At 38.8% G+C, this 18,351-nt stretch overlaps 1 protein-coding gene and 1 pseudogene across 1 annotated transcript; one reads left to right on the top strand and one right to left on the bottom strand.

Moving 5' to 3' along the window:
- Positions 1 to 4,822: 4,822 nt before the first annotated feature.
- Positions 4,823 to 6,607, bottom strand: LOC105973331 (uncharacterized). The gene has a single exon (XM_012998352.2). It carries the CDS (start codon positions 6,605 to 6,607, stop codon positions 4,823 to 4,825), a length of 1,785 nt encoding a protein of 594 aa, XP_012853806.2.
- Positions 6,608 to 10,644: 4,037 nt separating this feature from the next.
- Positions 10,645 to 11,668, top strand: LOC148765162 (secreted RxLR effector protein 161 pseudogene; annotated as a pseudogene).
- The last annotated feature ends 6,683 nt before the right edge of the window (positions 11,669 to 18,351 follow it).

Below are 18,351 nucleotides of genomic sequence, written 5' to 3'. Positions count from 1 at the left end.
AACATATTAATTCTACATAAATGGACCATAGTTTAACAAAAAGGGGCCCATATTCGGAGGAATTAGCCTCCTTTACCACGGATAATAATACACATGGGCTACTACGGAAATAGTAATTGTCCTAAGGACAATATACACAAAAGATAGTACTACAAGCATTATAAGTAGATCCTCCATACGAGCCAAAAACCCGGAGTCGGCTTCTCGAACCGTCGACTAGTCCAATCCGGTGGAGTGAGTAGTACTAATACCTGCAAACGGAGAATATCTATATGAGGTAACAAAGCTCAGTAAGGATATCGAAAGATACCGAGACTTGAAAATATAGTCGTACTACATATATTATGTTATAGCCACACAAGTGAAATGAAATTAAGTACGATGCACATTTCTAGCATTCGAAATTCGTGTACATAAGAAAGCTTTTTCATTTTATCGGATCCGATGAGAAATTAACTTCTTTACTTAGAACATAAGAAGATTATTCTGAGCCCGTTTTCGGTGGAATCAAACCACCCAACTGTAGTATCTATGGTTGGAATACCGGCCCCCCGTATCCTTTCTCATCCTTTCTAAGTATTTCATTAATCTCCCCAATTTATTTTATTTAATTTCAAAAGTGGCACGGTCGAAGTATTTAGAATTCCGGTTGAGTACATAAAGGTATCAATATTCCACAACAACCCATAAGAAATTTAAAACTCCACAAGACATCACAAATATCAATCAAGTGACAAACAACCACATACTACACAAGAGATTAACTATCATCACACATCAAATTATGCATTCATGAATGTTTACCCACATATAACCATAATTCCCAACAAGACTAGTAAAGATCCATGTAATTCCAATATTTTCCTTAAGCTACTAAATCCCAAAATTTCTTTACTAACAAATTTAGGATCAAGAAAACATATTAGCTTAGAAGATTTCGGGTATTCAGCACAATGCCCCTAAATTTCTGGAAATTACAGTTTTGACCCCAAAAGTTTCAAAAACTCACACATGCAATTAACCTAAAAGTTCCTAATCCATATTTTCATGAAATTCCACCCTTAACTCCTCTGAAATTTAGATTAATGCAGAAAAATTTAGCTAGAAGTTATTTTATGCAGATTTTTCAAAAATTACATATTTCACCCTAGACTCTCTAGATCTATACATGCATGACCCTTAGAAGTTCCCAAAAATCCTTTTTCTTACAAAACTTTTTAGAAACTGACATTGTCTTTTAATAAGTGTTGAAAAAAAACAGATTTGGAAAACCATTCAAAATTAACTTCTCAAAAATTGCAGATTTGCCCCAAAAATCTTTCGGATTACACATGCATCCATACTAAAATTTCAAAATCCATTTCTTCATAAACAACCCCCAAAAATCCGAAATCTTTGTTCAATATAACATAAATCATATGAACTAACAAAAAGGAAACATTAAATGCAAGAACAACATAAAACAAGAATTAGGGGTGTCTTTTAATTAATTTCGAAATTTTGTTCTTGATACTTGATACCTCCATTTGCAACAAGGATTTCGATTCCTTACCTCAAAAATAGAAAGGAATAAAAGCTAGCTGAAAAGGGGAAGGTTCTAGGGAACCTCTTCAAGCATTGAGATTCAACCAAGCTACTTTGATATGGAAGGACACGATATAAATTTCAAGGTGAGAGGTGTTTTCATTAGTGAAAGGGCACCATGTATTTATAGTATTCTTGGAGTATTCAAGGGTAAGGGTGAGATAGGGAATTCTCATCTTTGGCTTGAGAAAAATCTTGCTGATTTAGGGAGTGGTTCGAGCTTGGTGGAGCTGATGACAATGGTGGTTTCGGTGGTTTGAAGAAGGAAGGAGACAAGGAAGAGAGAGGGGGGTTTGATGCAGCCGAAATGAGGGGGAGAGAAGGAGACTCTTGGCCTTCTAAATAGGCATGCTTGAGATGGAGTGTAAGATTGGTCTTAATAGGGGTTAGGCTAGGCTTAGGATTATCATTTATTTATTTTGTAATTATTTAATAATCCTCCCCTAAAAATACACACACATATACGGCACACATATATATACATATATATTATGTATTATGGTAATTATGCTAAGTCCTAGCATGCATGTATAATTCACCCGAAAACACATATGCACATAAGGTCACGTATAAAATTCGATATCTAATAATCCGGCACATAATAATTCATGTATAGCCCTATCATTAGCAAAAATTAGTATTTAAGTGGCGAGAGATTTATTGTTTAGAAATTATCGTGTTTTGAAAACGTCGGGTGTTACAATCTTCCCCCCTAAAAAAATATTTTGTCCCCAAAATTTGTTACATGTCCCGAATAATTCGGGATAGAGACTTCTCATTTCTGATTCGCGTTTCCATGTAGCTTCTTCGGGGGTGTGGTTGTGCCACTGTACTTTGACTAGGTGAATCTCGCGGTTTCGAAGTGTCTTGGTTTTGGAGTCGGGAATTCGGAGGGGTTTTTCTTCGTATGAGAGGTTAGGATTTAGCTCAATAGGTTCAGCTTTGAGGACGTGTTCGGGACTGGAAATGTATTTGCGAAGCATGGAGACGTGGAATACGTTATGAATTCGGGATAGATTAGGTGGAAGTGCTAGGCGGTAAGCGCGGCTGCCTATCCTCTCGAGTATTTCAAACGGTCCGATATAACGCGGAGATAGTTTGCCACGATTTCCAAATCGCAAAATTCCTTTAAAAGGGGCTACTTTTAGGAATACCAACCCACCGACTTCGAATTCCAAATCTCGTCTTCTATTATTAGCGTAGCTTTGTTGTCGGTTTTGGGCAACTCGCATATTTTCTCGGATGTCTCGAACTAGGTTCACCGTTTGTTGAACTAAGTCGGGTCCGAGAAGTTTTCTCTCTCCAACTTCATCCCAGTAGAGGGGAGATCTGCATTTGCGTCCGTAAAGTGCTTCGTACGATGCCATTCCGATTGATGATTGGAAGCTATTATTATACGCAAATTCGATCAACGGTAGCCGAGATTCCCAGTTGCCTCCAAAGTCGAGTATACAGGCTCGAAGTAGGTCCTCAAGGGTTTTGATCGTACGTTCTGACTGGCCATCGGTTTGGGGATGAAAGGCAGTGCTGAAAGATAATTTGGTTCCAAGAGTTCCTTGCAAACTTTTCCAGAATTTTGAAGTGAACCGTGGGTCTCGATCCGAAATGATAGCCGTCGGAATACCATGGAGTCGAACGATTTCTCGCATATAGAGTTCTGCGAGTTTATCTAAGCTAAACGTCTTGCGGATTGGAAGAAAATGGGCCGATTTGGTTAGCCGGTCTATGATTACCCAAATAGAGTCGGATCCGTGCTGGGTCCTTGGAAATCCTTGAACAAAGTCCATTGTTATCACTTCCCATTTCCACTCGGGGATTTGATTTGGTTGTAGTAATCCTCCGGGTCGTTGGTGTTCAGTCTTGATTTGTTGGCAGGTGAGGCATTGGGCAACAAATCGAGCTATGTCTTTCTTCATTCCCGGCCACCAATATAGTTTCTTCAAGTCATGGTACATTTTGGTTGATCCGGGATGACATGTATATGTGGTCTGATGTGCCTCGGCTAAGATGAGTCATTTAATTTCGGCATCGTCGGGAATGCAAGTGCGGTTTTGGAATTGGAGAAATCCGTCTTTGGAAACTCGGAAATTAGGGTTTGCTTCGAGATTTGTGCGAAATTTCCGAAGTTGGGGGTCTTGATCTTGAGTTGTCCTCACGCGGTCTCGAAAATCTGATTCAACCACTAGGGCGTTTATCGACTTCCGACTAAGGGCATCTGCCACAGCATTCGCCTTCCCGGGGTGGTATAGGAATTCGCAGTCATAATCTTTAACCAGATCGAGCCATCTTCGCTGCCTCATGTTTAATTCCTTCTGTGTGAAGAAATACTTCAGGCTTTTGTGATCGGTGTAAACGGTGCACTTATCGCCATAGAGGTAGTGACGCAAGATTTTAAGTGCAAAGACTACTGCTGCGAGCTCTAGATCATGAGTTGGGTAGTTCTTCTCGTATTCCTTGAGCTGGCGGGACGCGTAGGCTATCACTTTTCCGTTTTGCATAAGTACAGCACCTAGTCCGAGTTTGGATGCGTCGCTATAAATTACAAACTTTCCGGATCCGTCTGGTAGTGAAAGAATTGGAGCGGTGGCCAAACGTTTCTTTAGTTCTTGGAAACTAGCCTCGCGGTCTGGGGTCCATTGGTAATTGACTCATTTTTTCGTGAGTTGAGTGAGGGGTGATGCGATTTTTGAAAAATCTTGAACGAATTTGCGATAGTATCCGGCTAAACCAAGGAAACTTCGTATCTCCCTTACATTCTTTGGAGTGGGCCAGGTTGAGATTGCTTCTATTTTTCCGGGGTCAATGGAAAGTCCTTCGGCAGAGATGATGTGGCCAAGGAAAGTGACTCGGGATAGCCAAAATTCACATTTACTGAACTTGGCGTAGAGTTGATGCTCTCGGAGTGTTTGGAGTATTATTCGTAATTGGGAGGTATGTTCTTCTTGGGTTTTGGAGTATATAAGAATATCATCGATAAAGAAGACGACAAACTTGTCGAGGTACTGATGAAAAACTCGGTTCATAAGGTCCATAAAAGCGGCTGGGGTGTTAGTTAATCCAAACGGCATTACTACGAATTCGTAGTGGCCGTATCGAGTTCGGAAAGCAGTCTTAGGAATATCAGTTTCTTTGACTTTAAGCTGGTGGTAACCTGACCGAAGGTCGATTTTGGAGAAGACGGATGACCCTTGGAGTTGGTCAAAGAGATCGTCGATGCGGGGTAGCGGATATTTATTCTTTATGGTACCTTATTCAGCTCTCGATAGTCGATGCAAAGGCGGAAAGATCCGTCTTTCTTCTTAACGAATAGTACTGGGGCTCCCCATGGGGAGTGATTGGGGCGGATGTAACCCTTATCGAGTAATTCTTGAACTTGATTCTTCAATTCTTTGAGTTCCACAGGAGCCATACGGTACAGAGCCTTTGAGATTGGTTCTGTTCCCGGAATAAGATGAATTTCGAATTCAATTTCGCGATCAGGCGGTAGCCCGGGTAGGTCGTCGGGGAAGACGTCGGGAAATTCTTGAACAACGGGAAGTTCAGACATCACCGGTTGAGGTTTTGAGCTAGTCTCTAGAAGGTCTACTAGATAGCCGATATGTCCCTTGTTGATGAGTTTGGTGGCTTTGATTGCGGATATTATGGGAATTAGAGTCTTGGTGTCGCTTCGAAACTCTAAGAGGGTGTGATTTGGGAGAGAAAAGCTTACGGTCCTTAGGGCGCAGTTGATTTGGGCTTTGAACTTGGTCAGCCAATCCATCCCCATTATGAGGTCAAAGTTCTCGATTGTTAAGACGATGAGATCGAACCTCATGGGTTGGGATTGAATTAGAATAGGACAATCCTTCACTACTTTGTCAGTGATCATTTCTTCGCCCGAGGGCATGGAGATGCGATATTCGTGGCTTACTTGAGTCGGTATTAGGCCAAGACGTACGCACACATTGGTGGAAATAAAGGAATGTGTAGAACCAGAATCAACCAAAGCATACACGGGTTCTCCAAGAATAAGAACGCTACCTGCGATCATCGTCGGATCTTGACGCACTTGTTCTCGGGTCATGGCAAACGCGCGGCCTGGGACTCGAGTTTGAGCGTTGGGGCAGTCTCTCGCCTTATGGCTGGGCTTTTTGCACCGAAAACACAACTCGGTATCCTTTACGCAGATCCCAAAGTGAGCCTTTCCGCAGTTCGAGCAAGTTGGCTTGGTAGTTGGTGCTACGGGTTTAGGGTTTGAATTTTGGACCTTCTTTCCTTTGAATTTGTGATTTCCAAAGTTGGCCTTCTTCCATGGTCGTGGTGTGGGTGGCTGGGGCCGTTTCCCTTGTTTAATTTCATTTTCGTCTTGAGCAGCCGTTAGTGCCTTGTCCACCATTTGGCGAAAAGTGGTGGCGTCGGACATGCGGATATCCCTTCGAATTTCGGGTTGTAAACCCCTTGTGAAGTGATTTTTCTTTTCCTCAACGTCCTTGGCGATGAATGGGGCGTACAAGCATCCTCGTTTAAATAACCGAACGTATTCGGTCATGGTGAGATCCCCTTGGCGGAGTTCCAAGAATTCCTTGAGTTTGTTGGCCCGAACGTCCTTGGAAAAGTATTTCTCGAAGAATTGAACCTTGAATGACTCCCATGACAAGTTCTCGAGTTCAACACCTTCCTTAGCTCCCTCCCACCAGTTCCGAGCTTCGTTACAAAGTAAAAAGAGGGCACAGTGCACTCGTTCACGGTCATCCATTTGCATGTAGTCAAAGATTACCTCCAAAGATGTGATCCATTCTTCAGCTACGACCGGGTCGGGATAACCGTGAAACTCAGAGGGTTTCATGCGAAGAAAACGTTCGTATAGACTTCGGGGATTTGGTTGAGGTGTAGGTGGGGTTTGTCGGCTTTGAAGGAGTTGTTGAATTTGATTGTGATGATTTTGCGCTTGCTCGCTGATAAGGTTGGAGAGACCGAGAATAACGTTAGCGGTGTCTGGGAGATTATTTGTGGCGGCGGTGCTCCGAGATTGTCTTCCTGTCATGTCTTAGTGTGTGTTGCAAAAATTTTAGATCAACAGAAAAATATAAAACACAAGTAAGCACATAATTACCGGACAGACCGAGTCTTCACGCTTCGAGGGTTCCGAATTCCGGTTCGGTGCTCGTATAAAGTTTCTACAAATTTTGCTCTGATACCATGTCTGTGACACCCCCTAATAATCGTATAGCAAACCGAGAGGGTTTGCCATGCACGGAAGCTTTAAGTGTATTATGTAAGTATTTAGATATATGGGTGGACTCCAAGGTTTAGCGAACCGATTTTTCTCATGACCTAAGACTTAAGGACGGGGTTGGCTTCGGAATAATTTTCGACGAAGTAATTTAGTGGGATGGAGGAGCATATGTCTAACTACTCGATTAATCCGTAATATAGACTATAAGTGGTGTCACCTTGATAAAACATAGTAATAAAAGGTTAGAGTCCATAATTAAAACAACATATTAATTCTACATAAATGGACCATAGTTTAACAAAAAGGGGCCCATATTCGGAGGAATTAGCCTCCTTTACCACGGATAATAATACACATGGGCTACTACGGAAATAGTAATTGTCCTAAGGACTAGGGGTGGGCATTCGGGTCGGGTTATTCGGGTATAACCCGACCCGGTCGGGTATTACCCGACCGGATCGGGTAATTTTTTACGTAGCCGGGTTTTTCCCGGGTTCGGGTACCCGGTGATCCCAAACCGGGTCGGGTCCGGGTAATAGAAATTCTACCCGGGTACCCGATCGGGTACCCGGTTTAAAAAAAAAAATTTTTTTTTTTTTTTTTATATATATATATAAAGATATATATATATATATATATATATATATATATATATATATATATATATATATATATATATATATATATATATATATATATATATATATATATATATGTCTGTAATACATACTATATATATATATATATATGTCTATGTTTGTATGTATATATATGTATATGTCTGTGTGTCTGTGTATATATATATATATATATATATATATATATATATATATATATATATATATATATATATATATATGTATATCAGTATATGTCTATATATATATATAAATATATATATGTATATCAGTGTATGTATCTGTCTATATATATATATATATATATATATATATATATATATATATATATATATATATGTATATCAGTATATGTATATGTATATTTCTATATATATATATTTATACCTTAAAAAAAAAAAAGAAAAAAAAAAAAAAAAAAAGAGGAAAATAGCAAAACCCGAACCCGACCCGAACCCGACCCGAAATAACCGGGTACCCGGTTGCCGGGTACCCGGTTATCTCGGGTCGGGTTCGGGTAATTTTTTTTTTGCAAAAAACCCGAATAACCCGACCCGAATAACCCGAATAACCCGACCCGACCCGAATGTCCACCCCTACTAAGGACAATATACACAAAAGATAGTACTACAAGCAATATAAGTAGATCCTCCATACGAGCCAAAAACCCGGAGTCGGCTTCTCGAACCGTCGACTAGTCCAATCCGGTGGAGTGAGTAGTACTAATACCTGCAAACGGAGAATATCTATATGAGGTAACAAAGCTCAGTAAGGATCTCGAAAGATACCGAGACTTGAAAATATAGTCGTACTACATATATTATATTATAGCCACACAAGTGAAATGAAGTTAAGTATGATGCACATTTCTAGCATTCGAAATTCGTGTACATAAGAAAGCTTTTTCATTTTATCGGATCCGATGAGAAATTAACTTCTTTACTTAGAACATAAGAAGATTATTCTGAGCCCGTTTTCGGTGGAATCAAACCACCCAACTGTAGTATCTATGGTTGGAATACCGGCCCCCCGTATCCTTTCTCATCCTTTCTAAGTATTTCATTAATCTCCCCAATTTATTTTATTCAATTTCAAAAGTGGCACGGTCGAAGTATTTAGAATTCCGGTTGAGTACATAAAGGTATCAATATTCCACAACAACCCATAAGAAATTTAAAACTCCACAAGACATCACAAATATCAATCAAGTGACAAACAACCACATACTACACAAGAGATTAACTATCATCACACATCGAATTATGCATTCATGAATGTTTACCCACATATAACCATAATTCCCAACAAGACTAGTAAAGATCCATGTAATTCCTACATTTTCCTTAAGCTACTAAATCCCAAAATTTCTTTACTAACAAATTTAGGATCAAGAAAACATATTAGCTTAGAAGATTTCGGGTATTCAGCACAATGCCCCTAAATTTCTGGAAATTACAGTTTTGACCCCAAAAGTTTCAAAAACTCACACATGCAATTAACCTAAAAGTTCCTAATCCATATTTTCATGAAATTCCACCCTTAACTCCTCTGAAATTTAGATTAATGCAGAAAAATTTAGCTAGAAGTTATTTTATGCAGATTTTTCGAAAATTACATATTTCACCCTAGACTCTCTAGATCTATACATGCATGACCCTTAGAAGTTCCCAAAAATCCTTTTTCTTACAAAATTTTTTAGAAACTGACATTGTCTTTTAATAAGTGTTGAAAAAAAACAGATTTGGAAAGCCATTCAAAATTAACTTCTCAAAAATTGCAGATTTGCCCCAAAAATCTTTCGGATTACACATGCATCCATACTACAATTTCAAAATCCATTTTTTCATAAACAACCGCCAAAAATCCGAAATCTTTGTTCAATATATGCAGAAAAATGAAACTAAAAACTTGATTTATGCAACAACTTGGAAAATTCTATTTTTCACCACAAAACCTTTAGATCCACACATGCAAGACCACTAGGAGTTCAAAAATTACTTTTTCTTGCAAAACTTTCTTAAATCTGAAATTTCCGTTCAATAAATGTCAAAAACCAATCTTGAAAACTCATATGAGTCTGACTTCTCACAAATTACAGATCTGGCCCAAAAGTATGCAGATTTACACATGCAACCCCAAAACTTTTCCCAATTTAATTTTCTTCACAATTTCCGAAATAACTGAAATTTCTTTGAAATCCATCAACTCAAATCTACCATTTAAGACCTCTGATCATACATGCAATAACATAAAATCATATGAACTAACAAAAAGGAAACATTAAATGCAAGAACAACATAAAACAAGAATTAGGGGTGTCTTTTAATTAATTTCGAAATTTTGTTCTTGATACTTGATACCTCCATTTGCAGCAAGGATTTCGGTTCCTTACCTCAAAAATAGAAAGGAATAAAAGCTAGCTTAAAAGGGGAAGGTTCTAGGGAACCTCTTCAAGCATTGAGATTCAACCAAGCTACTTTGATATGGAAGGACACGATATAAATTTCAATGTGAGAGGTGTTTTCACTAGTGAAAGGGCACCATGTATTTATAGTATTCTTGGAGTATTCAAGTGCAAGGGTGAGATAGGGAATTCTCATCTTTGGCTTGAGAAAAATCTTGCTGATTTAGGGAGTGGTTCGAGCTTGGTGGAGCTGATGACAATGGTGGTTTCGGTGGTTTGAAGAAGGAAGGAGACAAGGAAGAGAGAGGGGGGTTTGATGCAGCCGAAATGAGGGGGAGAGAAGGAGACTCTTGGCCTTCTAAATAGGCATGCTTGAGATGGAGTGTAGGATTGGTCTTAATAGGGGTTAGGCTTTGCTTAGGATTATCATTTATTTATTTTGTAATTATTTAATAATCCTCCCCTAAAAATACACACACATATACGGCACACATATACATACATATATATTATGTATTATGGTAATTATGCTAAGTCCTAGCATGCATGTATAATTCATCCGAAAACACATATGCACATAAGGTCATGTATAAAATTCGATATCTAATAATCCCGCACATAATAATTCATGTATAGCCCTATCATTAGCAAAAATTAGTATTTAAGTGGCGAGAGATTTATTGTTTAGAAATTATCGTGTTTTGAAAACGTGGGGTGTTACAATTTTCATGACACAAAGCAAGTATGCCAAGAATCTGGTAAGTAAATTTGGGTTAGATAATGCAAATCCTCTAAAAACCCCAATGAGTCCTACTGAAAAGTTGGGACGCGACTGTGAGGGCACAGACGTGGATCCCACATTATACAGGAGTATGATTGGAAGTTTGCTTTATCTTACTGCCAGTAGACCTGACATTTGTTTCAGTGTAGGAGTATGTGCTAGGTACCAATCAAATCCTAAAGAAAGTCACTTAAGTGCAGTCAAACGCATCATACGATACGTGAGTGGAACTCTTGAACTAGGGATATGGTACTCCAAAGATACTAATACTTGTCTTGCAGGATACAGTGATGCTGACTGGGCAGGAGATGTGGATGACAGAAAAAGTACTACTGGAGGCTGTTTCTACATGGGAAACAACCTAGTATCTTGGTACAGTAAGAAACAAAACTGCATCTCTTTATCAACAGCTGAATCTGAGTATATAGCTGCAGGTAGTTGTTGCACTCAACTTCTTTGGATGCAACATATGTTAAATGACTATGGCTTTCATGAAAAACTCCTTCATATATTCTGTGATAATGAAAGTGCCATAAATATCTCAAAAAACCCTGTCCAGCATTCTAGAACCAAACACATAGATCTTCGACACCATTTCATCAGGCAATTAGTTGAGCAGAAACGTGTGACTATAGATTATGTGTCCACAGACAATCAATTAGCTGATATTTTTACAAAGCCCCTCGATTTCCTTAGGTTTGATTCCTTGCGTAAAGCGCTTGGAATTTGCCATGTGCAAAACTGAATTTTCTATGATAAGTGCAATTAATGTTTGTGTCCGGATTGCACTTGAATTTTTTTAATCGGACATTATATGTGTCACCTACAAATGTGACATCATTGTTTTTGGACTAGGAATGATTGGAGGTTCATCTTGACTAATTGTTTGTGTGTTAGTTTTTTGTGAATTAATTTTTGTTTCCACAGATAACCATGATAGAAGTGTGCTGCCCCCTCTATCGGGAGTGATCAATGACTATGATCTCATTCATCTCAAAGATCATACCTCTATTGGGAGAATTATGCTACCGCATATGCATCTCTGACTTCTATTTAAAAGTTATGTGGATTCTTAAGGAGGTTGCCCTCCTAATGTTTGCTTGAACATCATATCAAAGGGGAGGAGAAGAAAAATAGTTCGAATTCAAAAAAAAAAAAAAAAAAAAAAGGAAGGGGGGAGAAGAAATGTTGGGATGATATTCAAGCATATATTAGGAAATTCTCCTTGAAGTCCACGATCGAATTGATGTGCTAATCGCATACGCATTCATTACCCTTAAAAATTACCTAAATTATGATTTCTTGAGTATGGTTATGGGGTTATAGTTATATCGTGCATCCAAGAGTTTGCTTGGTGGCCTTCTATTGTGATTCTCTTTAAGATTATCTAATTAATTCATGAAAACCAAGCCCTCAACTTTTAATCTTGTGATCTTCTTGATTTTCTTTTCCTTAAAAGATGTGATTTTCTTTCTTTTACAATTTCTTTTAACAATTTCTTTTAATAAATGGGCCTTGTGAATTTTTGGCTACTAGTTGTCTCTGGCCACGTGGCTATGGCCATGTCATCTGCCTTCTCTATTTTTGATGTTTCGTGTGGAGAATATCTTGTTTGTTATTGGTTGCGGATTTTGTGGGATCTTTTTCTGATTTGAAAATATCCAGTATCCGAAGAGTCCTCTCTTTTTCTGCCTATTTTCTCGGTCCCTGTGCTTTAAATATCTGCCTAATGTAGGGTTTGTCTCTCTCACTTCATTCTTCTTCTCTTCCGCCGTTCTTTCTCTATTTTTTCTCTGTCTTCACTATTCACCATGGGCAAGAATCGATCTGCTGAGGGCTCCAAGAAACGACGCCACACTCCATCTGCCTCGCCTGCTGAGAAAAAGTCCAGAAAATCCTCGAAGAAAGTTCGCCCTACTGTTGTGGAAGTCTCTCCTGTTCCCGTCGCCACAGATCTGGACCCAATCTCTACTCCCGTGGCTTCACCATCACCAAGTCTCAAGACAAGTGATGTGCCTGACCCTGTTGACACCGGCGTGGCTGATCTTGACGGTGATAGCCTCTCTGAAACCCCACAAGATGCTCTGCCCTCAGATCCAGAGGATGCCCCCCGCAACGTTGTGTTTCCTGCTCAACTCCGCCGCTCTAATCGAAAACACGACGGCCCATCTGTCTCCACTCCTCTCTCCGTGTCTGAAGGTCATCAATCCTCTTCTTCTGAGCCTATTCTTGAGGATGACCCTTTGCGTTTTGAATCCTCTGAATCATCTGTGGGCTCTCAACTCTCTGCTGGTAACTGTTTCTCATCTCTCTTTTATTCCGCTCTTGCTAAAGCAAATTGGGATAGCATGAGTAAGCGTGCGTGCTCTCCTGAGCGTGTGTTGTCTAGAGCTGTGTTACCTCTGTCTAGGATTTTCCGTCTTCTTAAATCTCAAGGGTTGCTTGGCACTATAGTGAGTGCACAACCTTTCGAACGGTCTGTCATTGTTGAGTTTTATGAAAATCTTTCTGATCGGTTTTCTGTTGAGGGGTCTCGAGGTTATGGGAAAGTGTATGTGAGGGGTTCCTTCTATTCTGTAACCCCTGCCTTGATTAATGAGTTCTATAAATGTCCAAACGAGGTTTCTTCCAAACCCTCTGTTTCCAAAGATACTCTGGCTTCTGTTCTCACTGCCAAAGTTTTGAAAAAATGGCCTGGTCCAAAGTCTGCTTTTCATGTTTCTAAGATGACTCAGTTGTACTCGGTCCTGTTTAAAATAGGCATTTCCAACTGGTTTCCCACTACTCACAATGCTACTCTCAATCCAACCCAAGCTGAGTTTTTATGGTGCATCACTCATGACCTCAAAATCAATATTGGTGAATTGATTTTCACTCAGATTGGTGCGTTAGCCAATTCTCGCACCGAGCGTGAGCATCTGCCGTTTCCTTCTCTGATCTATCAGCTTCTGATCAAACAAGGCCTGCCCACTCGTGATGCCACTTTGTTGGATCCTCCTGGCCGTCCTATCACTATCCATGGTAAGGTCCTCTCTGAACATTTTGCTGATCTGCCTCCTGTCGACCCTTCTGTTGTTCAGACGGTCCCTCATGCGAAGAAGGCTCCCGTTGTCTCTGCCTCTGCTCCACCGTCAGTTGATGTGGTCACCAAGGATGAGCTCACTCGTTTTCAGGAGTCTATCCAGGCTCAGCTAGCTCAAGGGTTTGCCTCTATTCAGGATCAGCTGCTTAGGACTTTGGCACATTCTGGTCAGAAAGGGGGAGTAGCAACAACTCCTGCGGCTTCAACCAAGACCAAAGACAAAGGCAAAAAGCAGGCATCCCTCCTTACTCCTCCACAGCCCAGCTCTCGTGATGAGGATGATTTGTTCTCTGGCTTTAGTTACTAAAGCAGAGATTTATGTTTTTGCATTTTTATGTCTTTCATCTTAAAACTATCTGCTATTACTTTTGGTCTGTAATAGCTAGTATTGTTTTTTTCTGCATCTTAGACTCTATTTGTTATCCTTTTATCTGCATTGATAACTATATTTTAGTTTATGTTGGAGTGATACTATATATCTCTCTTATTTGTCTCACTGCAGGAAATACTTATGTAGCACTGCTATTGTGGTAACCGTATGTTGTGTTATTTGCTAACAGTATGTGATGCAGGCGGAGTCTTTTCTCTTTCTGTCTTATCTGCAGGGGGAGTTCTTCTTAAACATGGGTTCTGACCAAATCTATGCCAAAGGGGGAGATTGTTGGCGCCAGATTTCCACCAAGGAAGAAATCCGCCTCACTTGGGAAGTAAAGATTGGCTAAAGATTTGTTCCCATGTTTATTTTGGAAATTTAGAGTCCTACCTTTGTAATACTTTAGGACTTAGATTTATTTCCTTGTACTTTACTCTTGTTAGGAATCTTTTATAGTTATCTAGATTAGAACTAGATATTGACTAGGATTCTGTTTCCTAGTTATTCGGTTCCTTTGGAAGACAGGTCTTTGGAGGCCGATCTCACGCCTATATAAGGCTCCTCACCTCACAAAGACCGTGACACTTTTGTTGGGAGAAAAATTACTCCGTTGCTTTGAAGAATCGCTGAAACGTTCTGCAGAACATAACTGTGCCATCGTTGGATGTGTCAACATATACAACTTGGCTGTATAGATCTCTTGGGAGATCAACCGCGTCACTGAAGGGAGTTCAGGCCAGAAAGGAGTTCTAGGCACGCGGTGTGGAGCTGCTGTTGGAAGAAACACGAAGTTCGAGTTGTGTGCAAGAACGGCATATTACATAAAGAGGGAGTCTTTAGTGTTTTTATTAAGTCCTATTAATGTACACTATAAATCTGAACTAGTGAAATCGTGTTTGCAGGTCCACGTGGATGTAGGGCACAATTGTGTCTGAACCACATTAATTCTTGTGTTCTGTTTATTTACTTTAAGTAGAGTATAACTGTGCCAACACAAGATTTACAGTTGTAACTGAATACTGTTTCCATAACTTAACTGTTACAACTTAGATCAACTGATTTCTATAGGCATATAAATCAACAAACATCATGGAAGAGTTTTTTCAGGAATTACTGATTGAACCCCGTTGTGGCTATGATGCAGTTTCCGGAAGTATCTCAGCCAGGAAGGAGTTTTTTCATTAATTACAGGTTGACCCCCGTTTTGAGGGTTTTTCTGCTAAGCGAGAGAAAGATGAGGGTTGAAACCCATAGACTTTTTTAGATATTTTCATATTAGCATTTTAATACCCCATTTTGGTGGTTCTTTGTAATAGTCTAGAAATTTTAGACTTGGATTTTTTATTACCATTGTAGAGGCACTCTTTTTCCTTGTGTTAGGCCCACAAGGTTTTAACGAGGCCCCATATAGGATATTTTAATGGAATAATAAAATATTTTGGCAAAAAAAAAATACTTATACTAATACTAATACTAATACTAATACTTATACTAATAATAATACTAATACTAATACTAATTCTCATACTAATACTTATACTAATAATAATACTAATACTAATACTAATACCAAAACTCTAACAGTAATATTAATGCTAACGTTAATGTTAATGCTAATAATATCATTCCAAATCCTAATACTAATATCAGTACTAATATTAATATTTATACTAACATTAATACATAATAATACTAATACAAATCACCCTCGATGCCAAAATCCACAATATCCATGGGCGGATCTATGTGGAGGGTGGGGTTGGCTGAAGCCTCACTTATATTTTTAACTTATATTTTTCCCACTACTCAACAATTTAAATAAAAATCAAGAAAAAAAAATTCAACATTGTTAACCCGACTTTCAACATCGGTCAACAACAGCGAAAAAAAATAAATCGAAAAAAGAGACAACCGAGTTAAAAAGAAAGTTAGCGTCGGATTACCCGATTTTGAAAAAACGGGTTCATTAGTTAAAATAGGTTAATTGATGAAATTGAGGTTAAATTATGGTTGGATAAAAATTTAGGGGTTTTTAGAATATTTTGAAAGAATACATGGGTCTTATTTCAAGATTCTCAACGAAAAACCCCAAGGTCAACCATTGGACCATTACTTCTTAACGGTCAAACAGACGGAGGGACTAAATGTGTTAAAATGTGACAACATTAGTGTGTATTTTTTTCACGGCGGTGAATGGGGGACCAAAAGTGAAAAACGTGCAAACTTGGGCGACCAAAACTGTAATTATCCCTGTCTGCCAGAATGATTTGCATATAAAGTCACAGCCATAGAGGAAGCAAACGATGTGGACAAACAGAGTCTTGGGGAACTGATAGGGAATCTGCACACATTTGAAAACAAACTGAACATCAGTAAGATGGATAAGGAAGAAAGATCATTTTGCAAATAGTCGATAACCGCACATCTTCTGTGCCCTCACCGCTAATGACACCCCTTGAAGTTAAACTAACGAAATCCATATATATGATAGTCAATAACTTTGGGAAATTTGTAAAGAAAAACGGATAGCATGCGAACTCTAGAATTTGAAACGGATAGCATGCAAACTCTAGAAGTCACTGATCCCACTAGCAACACAAAGTAGGAATTTGAAGAAAGAATCCAGTGCATAGAATGTCAAGGATATGGTCACATCCAATCTGAATGTGTTAATACTCATAATAAACAAGAAAAGTCACTTGCCATCATATGGAGTGATGACGATCTTGAGTCTGATTAATAAAGCGATTCAAGTGAAAAAGATGAACTCTCCAAAACTTATAGGATCACTGAGCATGACACCACATCACCCGTGATCACTGATGACAGCTATGATATCTATAAATCTACTAAGTATATAAATCTAAATTCTTCTACATTGTTTGCAGGAGAAGATGACTCAGAAGATGATGAAAAAATCCAAAAAAGACAAAATGACTTGCTCAAACAGTGCCATGAAGTTAGTGATGAAAACAAAACCTTGAAGGCCAAATTTGAGGAACTGGAACGGAAAATTCAGGTGCTAAGAGATGAGTTAAAGGCAAACGTTGATGACCATGAACTGGAGATGGGGTGCTAGAAGTTTAGTTGGACTTTGCCATGAAGGACATTGGGAATCTGAAGGACTTATTGAAGTATGGGAAAGATTATGATGAAGAATGAACAAAACGAGTCAATACGAATCTCAACTCCAAGATGGAATATGAAATTCATCCCAAGATGAAGTGTGACAGCATGCTAGTAATGAATAACATTGAGGCCACAGTGAGTAAGTTAAACTGTACTTCCATTCTTCCGTCAAACAGGTTAGATGAAATTTTAAATGCTCACCCCTCAAATCCTGATAAACTTGGTCGGCTATATTGGGAGTAAGTTCGATGGTAAACCAAATCCGAATCGAAAAATTAATTTTATGAATAATACTGTCAACCTACTCCACAACATGTTGACTCACAATCTTATACAAAAATTCTTCTGCCAACTTGTCATTTTTGTCACAAACTAGGACATGTTAGGCCAAAATGCTTCAAATGATGGAAATTGATTGATAAGAGTTTAGCATATCAATTATCCAATTCCGCTGCATGGGATCACACTTCCCAAAGAAGATACTCTAATAAAAAATGGATGAATACGAATAATGCAAATTGCCTTCCTACTATTTCTTTAAAAGCATGTACTACTAACTCTTGGTATTTTGATAGTGGTTGTTCCAAGCATATGACGTATGTAGATAATTACTTAAGGAACCTGCATATCAATTATCCAATTCCACTGCATGGGATCACAATTCCCAAAGAAGATAGTTTGATAATAAATGGATGAATAAGAATAATTCAAACTCCTTTCCTGCTATTGTTTCATTAAAACCATGTACTACTAAGTCTTGGTATTTTGATAGGTCAGGTGTAAATGATTACTTAAAGAACCTGCATAACTTGTCATAACCTGTCTGGTGGACAAGTTACTTTTGGTGATAGAAACAATGCCTTTGCGAAAGGAGAACGACCTTGGATATTGGAAGATTACCTAAGCTAGACAATGTTCTATATGTAGAGGGTTTGAAATCAAACCTACTCAGCGTAAGTGAGCAATATGATCTATACGACTCAGTGTTGTTCATCAAGCGTAAGTGTGATGTATTTGATCAAAACAACATGTGTGTTCTATCTGGTTATAGATCCTCTGATAACTGCTTTAAAATTGATCAAATTTACCAAGTTGAACAATGTCACCTCACCACCTCTGATATCACAGATTTGTGCCATCTCCGA

The sequence above is a fragment of the Erythranthe guttata genome, chromosome 14 (assembly GCF_056151865.1).
Source record: "Erythranthe guttata isolate IM_541 chromosome 14, IM_541, whole genome shotgun sequence".
Lineage (NCBI taxonomy): Eukaryota > Viridiplantae > Streptophyta > Magnoliopsida > Lamiales > Phrymaceae > Erythranthe > Erythranthe guttata.
The sequence above is the reverse complement of the archived record's forward strand: the minus strand, read 5'-3'. Positions and strand labels throughout refer to the sequence as shown.

Coding starts and splice junctions, on each gene's coding strand:
- LOC105973331 (XM_012998352.2), bottom strand. CDS start 6,607: ATGACAGGAAGACAATCTCGGAGCACCGCCGCCACAAATAATCTCCCA.